The sequence below is a fragment of the Strigops habroptila genome, chromosome 1, assembly GCF_004027225.2.
Source record: "Strigops habroptila isolate Jane chromosome 1, bStrHab1.2.pri, whole genome shotgun sequence".
Taxonomy (NCBI): Eukaryota; Metazoa; Chordata; class Aves; order Psittaciformes; family Psittacidae; genus Strigops; species Strigops habroptila.
In genome coordinates, this window is record NC_044277.2 from 13,174,727 (window position 1) to 13,187,273 (window position 12,547).

The 12,547-nt window shown below is 42.9% G+C and overlaps 1 protein-coding gene across 4 annotated transcripts in view; it reads right to left on the reverse strand.

Moving 5' to 3' along the window:
- Nucleotides 1-1,798: 1,798 nt before the first annotated feature.
- Nucleotides 1,799-12,547, reverse strand: part of COL14A1 (collagen type XIV alpha 1 chain) — a 119,454-nt gene continuing 108,705 nt past the window's right edge. For 3 of the 4 annotated variants that reach the window (XM_030489511.1, XM_030489601.1, XM_030489430.1), the window contains 3 exons: nucleotides 5,145-5,222; nucleotides 4,047-4,202; nucleotides 1,799-2,725 (listed from right to left, as the gene is read on the reverse strand). In XM_030489511.1, the coding sequence (XP_030345371.1) occupies nucleotides 2,400-2,725; nucleotides 4,047-4,202; nucleotides 5,145-5,222 (560 nt within the window). In that variant the 3' untranslated portion in view covers nucleotides 1,799-2,399. Of the gene's footprint in view, nucleotides 3,278-4,046; nucleotides 4,203-5,144; nucleotides 5,223-12,547 lie in introns of all 4 variants that reach the window. The other variant, XM_030489695.1, reaches the window with a different exon arrangement.

Consider the following 12,547-nt stretch of genomic DNA (forward strand, 5'->3'; position numbering starts at 1 on the left):
TAACTCACTGCCTGTACATCCCATATGGCGGGGGGAGTGGAATCTGATTGCGCTGAGAGCTGATGGTGTGGGCGTCCCACAGTCAAGGACCCCACAGACAGGGTACCTGAGCTCCCATGTGCCCAAGGGTGCAGTTGCTTCCCACTGCTCCCCTAGCCCAGGCGACCACCGTAGGAGGGCCACAAGGTGGGTGACACTGACTGTGCACCATGGGTGCACACAGGGCTTTGGTCAAGCTTTCAAAAATAGGGCAAATAACACCGATCGATTGCTTTATTTTGATGAGTTTGACTGTATCTGTGCTGTGCTGTCTTCCATGCATCCCTGGTTATGCCCTGCCAGCCTTCCTGGTCCCACAGGAACCTGAGCTTTGGGTACAGTGTTGCTTGACAACCTGTCTTGGGTGCAAATCTATAGTGAACTGTATATGAATCTGTAATGAACTGTAACTTGAGGCCCAAAATCTTTCTGAGACCACACAGACAGAATTGCTTCAATGCTGATTTTCCATCAGTCACCTTCTCAGAGTTGCTTCCAGAGGAGTTACAATTTGGTGTATCTCAGTGGGGGACTCCAGAAGGTCTCGGTACAACATATGAGTGGGAGCAGAGGAGGCTGGGGAGAGGGCAGAAAGAGGTCACATTTGGGGTATGTTACACGTTCATAGCCAAGTGCATGCAGGGTAATTAATCACGTAGTGCAGCCATAACCTGTGTTTAATTTTAATGGGACCTCTCTGGATGTCAGCTCCATGTGCCAGGCTATGGTACCTGCACATGTGCACCCATAGCTGTGCTCATGCGGTGCTTCAGTATCCTGTATACTGGGGCTAAGCTGCGTAAAGTCCATTAGTTGAGTTACACTCTTCTACCAACTTCTACTTTAAATACAAGTCCAGGTAAGGAAATGACATTCAACTCACGTTTCCATCAACTTTTCTCACCTTTCTCCAAGAAAGTGATGGGAGGTGGGGGTGAGAGAAATAATGGAAAAACAGAAACAGAGAACAGCCAGCTAGCCAGACTTTCCCTGGGATGGACAAAGCTGTGCGTGTTGGCTACATGTGAAGTAAGTGGTTCGCGTTACCACTGAGGTTGAGTTCTAGGCCACAGAATCTGAGACGACCTGGTTAAAGGCACTCATTTGTCATCTTCTTGGTGAGATGGGTGCACTGCTGACAGCAGCCAGAAGTAAGAGCTGACAGGTCCTTCCTTGCTGAGCAGGAACAGAGCCTGCCCAGTCAGGGCTGAGCCAGAAAACAGCCCTGGGATCTGCAGGGCTCTCCATGACCTTAGAGGGATGGATTAAAAGTGTTCCAAACCTATGCTTTCGACTTAAATGAACAGCTTTGAGCTTCTACTTTAAATCCTGCTTTGATGCTCAGTCTCTGCAGTGCTGTTCAGAGCTGTTCATTGAGTCACTTCATAATTTACCTCATTTGTTTTAACATGATGAATTGCTTTGTGCTCCTCAAGTGGTTGGGTTGGGGTTTTTCCTTCCTCTCATTAGCTGACCCATGTTGCCTTTTTGGTTCTACCTGCCAGACTTTTGACTTTGGCATGTCAATATGCAAATGGCCATAGATGGTACAACCACCTCAACTGTTACTCTCTACACTTGTTTATATATAATTCTAAAAATGAGGCTAAATATTGCTTATACTAAGCGCCTCTATTCTTTAAAATAAAAACTGTTGCCCAAAAGTGTTGAAAAAAGAAAATATATATTCTTCTGTTTACATTCTGCCCCCTGAAGATCTATACAATTGTTCCAAATTAAAAATCAAGCAAATACAGCCTTAACATATAAAAGCTTGCCACTTTTATTTGCATACAAAACAGAAAGGAAGGAGGTTCACAATAAATTATCAGTGTGCTCCCATGGAACATTCTGGTGTATTTATATAATGTGGGTTAAAAAAACCAGTCCCTCAACATAAGACTTTCTTTGCGCAGGGGTTAGAAGCTGGGTTCAAAAAAACCTGATGATGCATTGTCGGGTGTAGTCGGGTTACTCTGCTAGTAAAGCAATTCATCCACAACTAACAGAACAGAATCAACTGGAAAAACATGGATAACAAAACAATAACTATTCTGAATGGGTCTATGTAAACCAACTCGCTGGATGCATTTTTTACATACAGTTTGAATAGTGTATGGAACAGTACTCCAGAGAAGGGTCTACAAGTGACCTTTCATCATCATCTAGCACCAACCCTCTAACATACTAAGTTTCTGGCATGCAAGATAATTACCATTACTTGTTGCGTCAACTGGTCATGTACAATTCTTTTCTCCTTTCTTTCTTTGTTAAAAGAGCCTGTAAACACCTTGTGTGACAGGTGAGGCACGTGGACAGAAGGCCAGATGCACAGAAAATGTTTCCCTTGTTTAACCAGTTCATTGAGAGGGTGTATTTGCATTCGCCCTTTTGCGTACTGGAGTCTTGACGCTCCTTTTGGCTGTCTTCCTTGTGAAGCGACTAATTCCTGGGGATCTCAGTTCAACGGCTTCCATCTCTTCCCGAACAGGAGTAAACTCTGGTTGAGCAAGATGCGGTGATGGATAGGAGGACTGGGAGTATGGGGATGATAAGGGGTAGGACCCGTGAACTACGTACGGCTGCTGCTCACCATCATAAAGGTCCTCAGGGTCATAGATTTGGTAGGAGTTATGTGGCAACTGCACTACTGGGATGTCTTGATCAGTTGGCTCACCGTATCCACCTTAACCCACCACCACCAAGAGTATTCATACGGTTAACACAGGAGAAGGGGAGTAGAAAATTAAAGCACTCATTAGGAAATTGACATTTTATATATAGCTATATATAGTGTGTGTGAGTATATATATAGAATCTTTAAATACACATCTTTTATTCACATGAAGGAAAACATTTAACAAAATTAATAAGCTGGAGCAATTGGAAACCCACCAACAGACAGCCAAGTTAGTTGGAAACCACCACCAGAATTTGTCAAATGTCCAGTTGTAATACTGTGCTAACTAAACACTGCACAATCTGCCTGCTTTAGCTTATTCCAATTACGGCCTAAAATATATGATTAACTGGCAAAAATGGATCAGGCAATAATTTTTAGCAGTGCAAGGAAGCTAAGTGCATGTACAGCAGCTAGTGAGTTCATTAGTGGTAGTCAATATCGTTGATGGAAAGCACAGAGCAGTTCAGCATCCATCTCTGACCTTCAGCCAAATGAGACCTGAACCAGAATGAGCCTTTCACCTTCTGGATTGGTAGCCATTGTAAGGGATGGGGCCTTAAAACAGGAAAGGAACAACGGGGAGGGGAAGTGAGGAGAAAAGGATAGGAAGAGACGACAACAAAAACATTCAGGTAAGTAAAACATACAAATCACGGGCAGATTAAACCATAAACATCAAACAAATATGCCTTATGTGTAACATTTGTAGTAACTAGCGCTTTACTAATAGGTAGGGCAACATGATTTTTGGTAATTGTGTTAACTTCCTCCCACGGCCTCTCCGTGCTATAAGAGGGGAAAGTAGGATACAGAGAAGATGTAGAAAGGATCATTTTCTCCCGATTGCTTCACTGGTTAATGACGGACACGTGCATCCCTGTGTCAGATTACACTACCAGGGGTTTAGTAAGGGTCATGCTTTCATGCCATTCAGAGGCACACAGAAGGGGAAGTTGAGCAACACATTTGAACTGAAACAAATGTAAAAATTCTGCTGTCACGAACATTAGGAGCTGGGGCTTCAACACACAGACCGTCGAGATGGAAAAGGCTCATACAGCTACACAGACACGTACAGGACAAAACCCAACTACACGGGATCGGTTTTACAGGCTGGGACTGGCTGGTGGAATTCCTTTGGTCACTATGCTGGGGCCACCTTCTCTTCATGTCCCACAAAACCCAGCAGCACTGGACACACAGTTTTTAGGGAGCTCCCCCGCTTTACCACAAGGTTCACCAGTAGCCTCCATCTTACTTTGGCTGTTAGAAGATGCCAACCCCACCTCTGCAAACGGCAGCCAACCAACTTCTGGCTACTCACCTCCCATGCCATAACCAGCGCAGGAGGATGGATCGCAGTAGCCCGGCGGGCCAGAAGGACCCTGTAAGCCCGGGGGTCCTGTGTGCCCAGCAGGACCTCGTGGGCCTGGAGAACCTGGTGGTCCTGGGCTGCCAGTTCGACTTTCTCCTGGAGGTCCTGTGTAGAAGGGGGAGATGAAACATCTGAGTAGCGTCTTTCATAAAAGCAGGGAGTTGAGGCCACCTTTCCAGGCTTGGAAAACATGGCACTGAGCGTGCTACAAACAGTGCCAGGAGATAGCTTGAGCAAAGGAGCTAGGCATCCTGGCTCTGATTCCCCCAAGCAAGCTGAGGGAAAGGCTGCAGCCTTCCTCTGGCAAGGAAGACAAAGCATCAGCCAGAGAGGAGACCTGCTCCTGCTGAGCCTCCTACTCTGGCGTCTGCTTCGTCTTCCTTGCCAGAGACAGCTTTAGCCAGAAATTTATCCTAAAGCAAATGTTTCACCAAGCATCAGATGTTTGGAAAGGCAGTTCCATGGGGGGAGGACAGCCCTGGATGCCTGCGCAGCTCTTGATTCCCCCACTCCCTTTCCATACAGCTTGTGCATAATGCTATGTCTTGGTACTGATGCTCTAATGGCCAGAATATCCTTGTGAAGTCAATCCTATAACTGTTTCAACAGGACCTGGATATCACCCTCTGCTTTTTAGGGAGCTAAATATAAATCCCTGTGATTAATGTGCTTAATTACTGTACATGTCTCTGTCAAGTCACAGTTAGATAAGACATTGAGTCAATAAGAAAACAAATGCAATTAATCCAAATTATTTTTTTTCCCCATCTCTGAAAAAAATATTTGAAACATTAAAAAAAGAAGGTTTTGGAGAAGCAGTTTATCACAGGGAAAAGGAAAATACTTGTGTGAGTGATGACACCATCATGTGGCATTTCCCAATGTCATATTACATAGTAAGAGCATTGTGACAGTTAAGGGACCTGAACTACTGTCTCTTCTGCAGCTTAAGCCTTAGGAGCAGAGGACAGAGCCATGCAGGTCTCAGCTGCTTTGCACATCGGGAGCAGTGGTCTAATCTGGGTGCCTCCAATGTAACAGCTTTACCTGTAGATCCTGGTGGGCCTCGCGGTCCTTGTGTTCCAACACCTGGATTGCCTTTTTCTCCTTTCTCGCCTGGTAAACCTAAAGAAATAGTACCCATTGGAGTCACATTTTGATCAAAACTGTGTGCAGTGTTTATTATTTAACCAGGATTATAGTTCCATATGCTATTTTTCATCTAAAAACAGATGGCAGAGAAGGAAGAAGGTAAAAATAAAGTATTATCTAGTTCTTTTTCCCTCCCTTCTCTGACAGACTCTCAAAGGAAACATGGCATTCCTGGGGTCTTAAACATTTCTGCTGCCATGGTGGTTTCATCGGGGTGGTATGCAGAGGCATCGGCCAGTTTCCAGGCTACACTTCCTGCTGGAAAGCTGCCTCTGGGCTATACTGAGGTACAACTATTGTAAGTCAGAAGAATCCTCAGAGCCTTACAAAGCTGTCTATAAATTCCCATGTGGCTCTGAAAAGTCAGATTTTTAATGCTGCAGCCAATTTTCCTTCAAACATTCACCCACCAAACAGTTGTTCAGGCTAAGATGGTTCTATGCATAAATGGAGAGAGGTAGTGTGGGTTATTTCAGTCCTGCTAAAATGCAAGAAAGGAATTTCAGCAGAGTCAAAATCTTTCCCCCCAAAGCCCAATCTAAGTTTCCCACTCATGAAACTCTGAAGTTCCAACATGCACAGCCACTTAGTTGTGTTCCTGCACTTACTAATGGCCCTACATTTCTGTCATTGGATCTGATCCATGGAGATCACAGATCTTGTAATCCAGAGAAGGTACTACTTTCTTTCCGCTTTCCATCTCTTTCTGCACTACCACTATGGCATCCTATAAAAACTCCTCCTATACACACCGATCACAATAAGCAGTGTCAAGCTAAAGTAGGTGTCAAAACCATGAATTCCAGACCCTGAGTTTCCACCAGTGACTTGGAAACTCTCATAAAGTCTGTGTTTGATTTGGATGGTTCAAAGACACCAAATCCAGGTTGGGTTGCAGGACATTCCCCCCATTTTCCAGACCTCCCAGCACTGGTAATTACTCTCACTGCTTCACAACTTCCACACGTTCAGAGTCAATGCCAATATAGAGCACCTTCATGAAAGCAAAGTAGAAAACAGCTGTTGCCCCTGATGTGGTATTATCTGCAATTTCAACTGATGGGGTACTATCTACAATTCCAACTGACTGGCCTCCTTCCTTCCCTCCTGCTCAGGTAACTGTTACCTTTTAGAGAAAAACATCCAGAGGGACCTTAGTTTTGCAACATTTTTTTTCCTTCCTAAACTTATTCCATAGAATCATAGAATGGTTTGGGTTGGAAGGGACCTTAAAGATCATCTGCTTTCAATTCACACCGGCCCCCCACCATGGGGACACCCCCAAGTCTTCTCCACAGGGCTGCTCTGAATCACTTCTCTGTGCAGCCTGTAGTTGTGCTTGGGATTGCCCTGACCCAGGTGCAGGACTTGGGCTTGTTGAACTTCAGGACATTCACACTGGCCCACCTCATGAGCCTGTCAAGGTTCCTCTGGATGGCATCCCTTCCTTCCAGCTTGTTGACTGCACCACAGTTTGTTGTCATCAGCAAACTTGCTGAGGGTGTACTCAATTCCACTGTCCATGTCACTGACAAAGATGTTGAACAGCACTGGTCTCAATACCCACCCCTGAGGAAATCTACTCATCACTGATTCTGACTTGGCCATCAAGCCGTCGACTGCAGCAATCTGAGTACAACCATGCAATTAATCCGTATCCACCAAGTAGTCCATCCATCAAATCTGTGTCTTCACAGTTTAGAGACGAGAATGTTGTGTGAGACAGTGTCAAACGCTTTGCCTAAGTCCAGGCAGATGTCAGTTGTTCTTCCCTTATTCACCAACGCTGCAAGCCCATCACAGAAGGCCACCACATTTGTCAGGCACTATTTGCTTAGTGAAGCCATCTGGGCTTCCACCAATCACCTCTTTATTTTTCATGTGCCTTAGCAGAGTTTCCAGGAGGATCTGTTCCATCATGCTGCTGGGCACTGAGATGGGACTGACTGGCCGATAATTCCCTGGGCCTTCCTTTTTCCCCTTTTTAAAAACTGGGCTATGTTTTCCCTTTTCCAGACAGCAGGAACTTCACTGGACTGCCACGACTTCTCAAATATGATGGATAATGGCTTGGCAACTATATTTGCCAGTTCCCTCAGGACTTGCAGATGCATCTTGTCAGGTCCCATGGACTTGTGCATTTTTAGGTTTCTTAGATGATCTCGAACCTGATCTTCTCTACAGCAGGCGTTTCTTCATTTATCCAACTTTCTTGGGCCCCTCTTCCTCCAGGGCTTTATCCCATGGTACTCATCCAAGCAGATACCTGAAGAGGCCAAAGTCTGCTCTCCTGAAGTCCAGGGTAGCAAGTTTGCTGTGCATCCTCCTCACTGCCTTAAGGATGTTGAACTCCACCATTTCATGGTCACTGCAGCCAAGGCTGCCCTTGAGCTTCGCATTCCCCAACAGCTCTTCCTTGTTGGTGAGGAGCTATAAGGTAAGGTTCAAGGTCCAGCATAGCACCTCTCTTCATTGTCTCCTTCTATCACTTGGAGAAGTAAGTTACCATAAACGCATTCCAGGTTATGTCCTGCTGTGTTGTCCCTCCAACAGATATTGGTGTCCTCATGAGGACCGGGGCTTGTGAACGTGGGGCTGCTCCTCTCTGTCTATAGAGAGCCTCATCTGTTCGGTCTTATACAGACTGTTTCAGACTTTCAGATTATAAAGTGTCCAAAAGTTTCAGGAATTTAAAGCCCATAGCCTTTGATAGTCCTATATCCTAAATCTCACTGAAGGTCAATGGGTTTTCACTATTTAAATTACTCAGGCATCTCGAAATTTTCTAACATCTTTTGTTCTGGGATTCTTAGCAATGTTATGCACGGGATTCCTGCTCTCAGAGACTGTCATCTAAGTCGAGCATGAACCTCCTGTTTGCAATTTTGTTAGCATTTGGTTAGCAGAGACTGCAGTTTCACTCAGAAGGGCTATCCGGAACCTTTGATGAATGATTGCATTGTACAGTGTATGTAGGAAGCAGTCCCCAGTGGCAAATATATGCTCTAACCTGTATTTATATTCCTGGGGGAACTTATCAAAAACAACAAAGCCTCTGTGATCGGCAACTGAATTCTGCTCAAAGACAAATTTCTCAGGCAAACCTCTTGTCCTGCATGACAAATGCAGTTTTCAGATATCTCAAATTTGCTTAGCCATGGCTTGCTTCAAACATATGGAGAGACCCCTCTGTGGCAATTCACTACTGCTGCTGCGGGCCTTTTAACAAGGTAACACATTTAAATTGTCTCTTACCATACATGACCTGAAAGGAAATGCTTGCCAAATGGCAATGGCAAAGTCTGTATGTGTGTATTGCTTTGATCATAAGAAGACTGGCCCATGATAACCATCTGGAATCTACACAGGTGTTTAGTACAAGGACCATTAGTCATCCTACTGTACGATAACATGACATGGTGATTTCAAAGACAATGGCCACAATGTTTTCAAATCACAGCCTTCCATGCACTCAATTATGATTCTTTACATGCACAAGAACGCACACCCATACGTGATGTTCCATAACTGCAGGATAAACTGCACTAAGGAATTATAAATATGGAACAAATCTACTCAGGCTAAGAATAAAATGTTCATTCTGGAACAAGTTATGAAGCTCTTGCACAGAGAAAACCTTCTTTGAAATCACATGGATATCAAGTTCCTAAAGCAAACATACTGAAGGCCAAGATACAAGTCTGTTTCAGGTTTCTTTTAGTCTAATTTCCAGTAAAGTTTACCCAAGTGAAAGAGAACATAAACACTGCAGCAAGAATCTCACATGAGTTAAAATCGAGCACTCCATGGGCTTCCCTAATGGACTTTCCACCAAAGCTCTTTAATAAGAGTAAGTTAACAGATTCACAGACCTTTGTCATAGTTAATGGCGCTTTCCGATAAATGATGGAAGATTGAAAATTCATCTTTTTCTCTTTCTATCAAGGTCATCTTTGCATTTCATGGGAGCTTAGCTTAAGAAAGTCCACCAGACAAGACATCACACTGTGTCTAAGTTACTTCAGTGGTTAATCACTCTCAGGGGCAAAAGTGCATATCAAAATCTGTCATTTGAGTCAGAATGGCTTCAAATTCTAGTAACTCTTTTCATATTTGTGCTCTGGACATATTTCAGCAATACTGTAAAACTGTCTCTCCCCTTCACACTAACCACTTTTTTGTGTCTTGTCCCCATCCAAAATAAGCAATGGCTTGGGTTCATTCCTATGGAGATCACAAGTAACTGGAACCAATTATTTCCAACACTCCACTAAAGGCACCTGTGATAGCATCAGTTATTAAAGCCAAACCCAAGATCATGAACACATTCTATAGCAAATTTAATGTCCAGGGTGTCTGCATGAAAGGAAATCTTAGATATTGCTTATTTATTTATGTTTTTAAGAATACCATCCTTTGAGGAGAACTGCATATTGCAATTAAGAAAAATTAAACTGCTGCAAAAAATCTCTTCCAAAAATGATCAGTTGTAACCTGTCCTGGGTTCAGCGACATAACCATAATGTATAATAACACAGGATGGTTTTGTTTTTCATTCAGATTAAGTTAAAATTGGAAATAAAGATATTTAATTAACTCAACTGGCAAAAGTTCCATTTAATTCCATTGGAATTTTGCCATCAGAGCTGTAAACATGTGGCTTTTGATAACGCAGTTTAACTAGCGCTTTCATATGAAGCCAGAAAGAGAATATGGATAAAGCTGTACTTGAGAATAGCGACTTTCCCAGTGACAGCTTAGGTATTTATTGTATTTTAATCATAGTGGCATGGAGTGAGCAGCCGTAAGTTTTGAGCATGTCTTCAGGACATATGATAAGAGCAGAAGTTCACCCAGCAGAAGTAGAATAACTGCACTTTCACAGCATCTGAAAGGCAGCAGTGCCACAGCATAATTTTTACTACAGCTTTCACATTTTTCCTCAAATTTAGGAAACTACCCCGATATTATAAAAATAACTGGGGAAAAAAAAAAGATGCAAAACTCACGCTGAATCTTTCCTTTTTAATATTATTTTGCAGAGTCCCAGCTACTTCCCAAGCACTCAGAAGCCAGACACTATTTATTTAAGTCTCAGTTCATAAAAATAAATTCGAAAGATGTTCAAACTAGCTGAAATAAAACCAGAAAACAGTGCTGTGAACTAGTTAAAATTAAAATAGGGATGAGTGCTATGAATAATCAGTGTTTGGATTTGGTTTTTTTCCCAAATTAACTCCTGTATTTATGCAAATATGTAAGAGAACAAAATTCTATTAGTCTGGGATTATGTACTATAGACCTCCTTAATCTTTAAATCACTAATCCAATTCAAGTGGCCAGTTGTGACACCAACTAAATGTTACCGTTGCTAACAAATATTGAGGCTGCCAGGGATGTTTCTTTCCACATCATTAGAAAAACGCAACAGATAAGACCTCACAGTGTACAGCTAAACCAGTAATTAGCTGGGAAAACTAAATAACAAATGTCTTGGTGTGATTCTAATCCATTCATTTAAATCTACACTGTAAAAAAGCAGATCTTGGCTGGCAACAGACACTGAGAACTCAATCTGTCAAGAGAATGACGTATCCTTTCTCACTGAGGTGGTCTGTTGTGGAAGGACCAGTTCAGTGTGTTACTAGTCCATCCAGGAATGGGACACTCTGGACCTAGAAGTTCAAGTGGAGGTTTCTAACAAAACTCCAAAAACACTGTCTCAATCCAAGCCTCTTTCCAAAACATGTGATTAGCACCTGGCAGAGTGACAAGGTAAACAAAGGGAAAGAAGCCATTGGCAAGGCGAGTTAGCAGAGAAGTTCACTGATGTCAGGATCTCTCACAGCTGCCATTTTCCAGGAAGGGTCTCTTGGTACATGATTTCTAACCAGTTCCACACACTGCTTGCAGGATTTCCCTGTTCTTACAGGCTGGGATTGAATGGGTGGTGGACAGGAGAGGCAAGTAGCAGGAAACAGATATCTAACTTCCCACCACATTTTCTCTTCCCACTCTACCAGCACCCTGCCACTTTACTCAGAACCAGTAACAGGTTCTTGCAGCAATCCCAATAGTTTGAACTCTAAGGAGAAAAAAGCCAGACTAGTAGATAAACAAACAAGTCCTTTTTTCCCTTCCAGTATCTATTACTCCTTAATATGCTCTATGCACTGTCTCAGGACAAGCCTATACATTGTGACTTGCTGAACAAGTTAAATACAAACACCACTTCAGAACACAGCAAGGAATGGGGTCTGAGTCCATTTACCCTCCTTTCTCTAGTCACTGGAAACTAAAACCCCTTCCATCCAGAAGCAGAGCAAGTCAGCTACTTCTCTGTATGATACGTAGTTAGGAATCAAGTGAGAACTGTGAATGCACAAGAAGCTTACAGTCATTCTCCACAAGCATGAAGCTGGTAAAAATAATTTTCACTTTTCACTGCTGCATTTTGGGGTTAGCTTAGGGCAATTCCTTAGAAATGGATTCTGAAATATCCCAGGGGTCTGTACAATTCAAAAGGTTTCTTCCTGCTAGATAACTGCATCAAGCACACATCAGTCTAAAATTTCAGTTGCTTCTGAAGAAATTAAATCCTTGAGGACTATTAAATTACTCTATATTTTTACCTAGTTTCTGAATGAGCTCCTTCCTCTTCCTTCCAGAATCTGTGGAAGGCTCCAGTTACATGAATGTCCTAAAATCCATTTTCACCCACATAAACTAGCCAATCATTTTGTCTTTAAGTTTACACGTGGATTCTTGATTCCTAAAACAGTCTCATTTTAAGCTATAAACACTCCCAACATTTGGAATCACATTTTACAAAAATCTGCTGAGAGCTCTGGCTGACTGATTATAGTTCTTGAAGGATGCTCAGTAGGAGCTTGCTCTCTACTTAATATAAACCTCCCACAAGCACTAACTGCCAAAACCAGTCCCTTCTAGCATCAGTTATCTATGTAGAGAGGAAAAGAGTAATGTTCTCTTTTAATGTGTTTTTACCCATTCTGTACCCACTCTACTGCCAGTGCTGCTTCTCAGATATCAATATTATCAGCAGTGGGTTAACCCACATCATGTTTCCTTTAAGTGACTACATATCTAATCACACTGTGATTTCATAGTAGTACAACTTGTGCGTCTGGGCCTCAGCACAACAAATGCAATAGAAAATAGATGGTAAATGCTGGACAGATTTCCCCTTTCGTAGCTTGGCACTTTGGTTCCTCTTTTCCTCCAGCCCTAGCAAAACATTCTGTGACAGTCCCTGCCTGAAAAGGGGTTTAAAATAC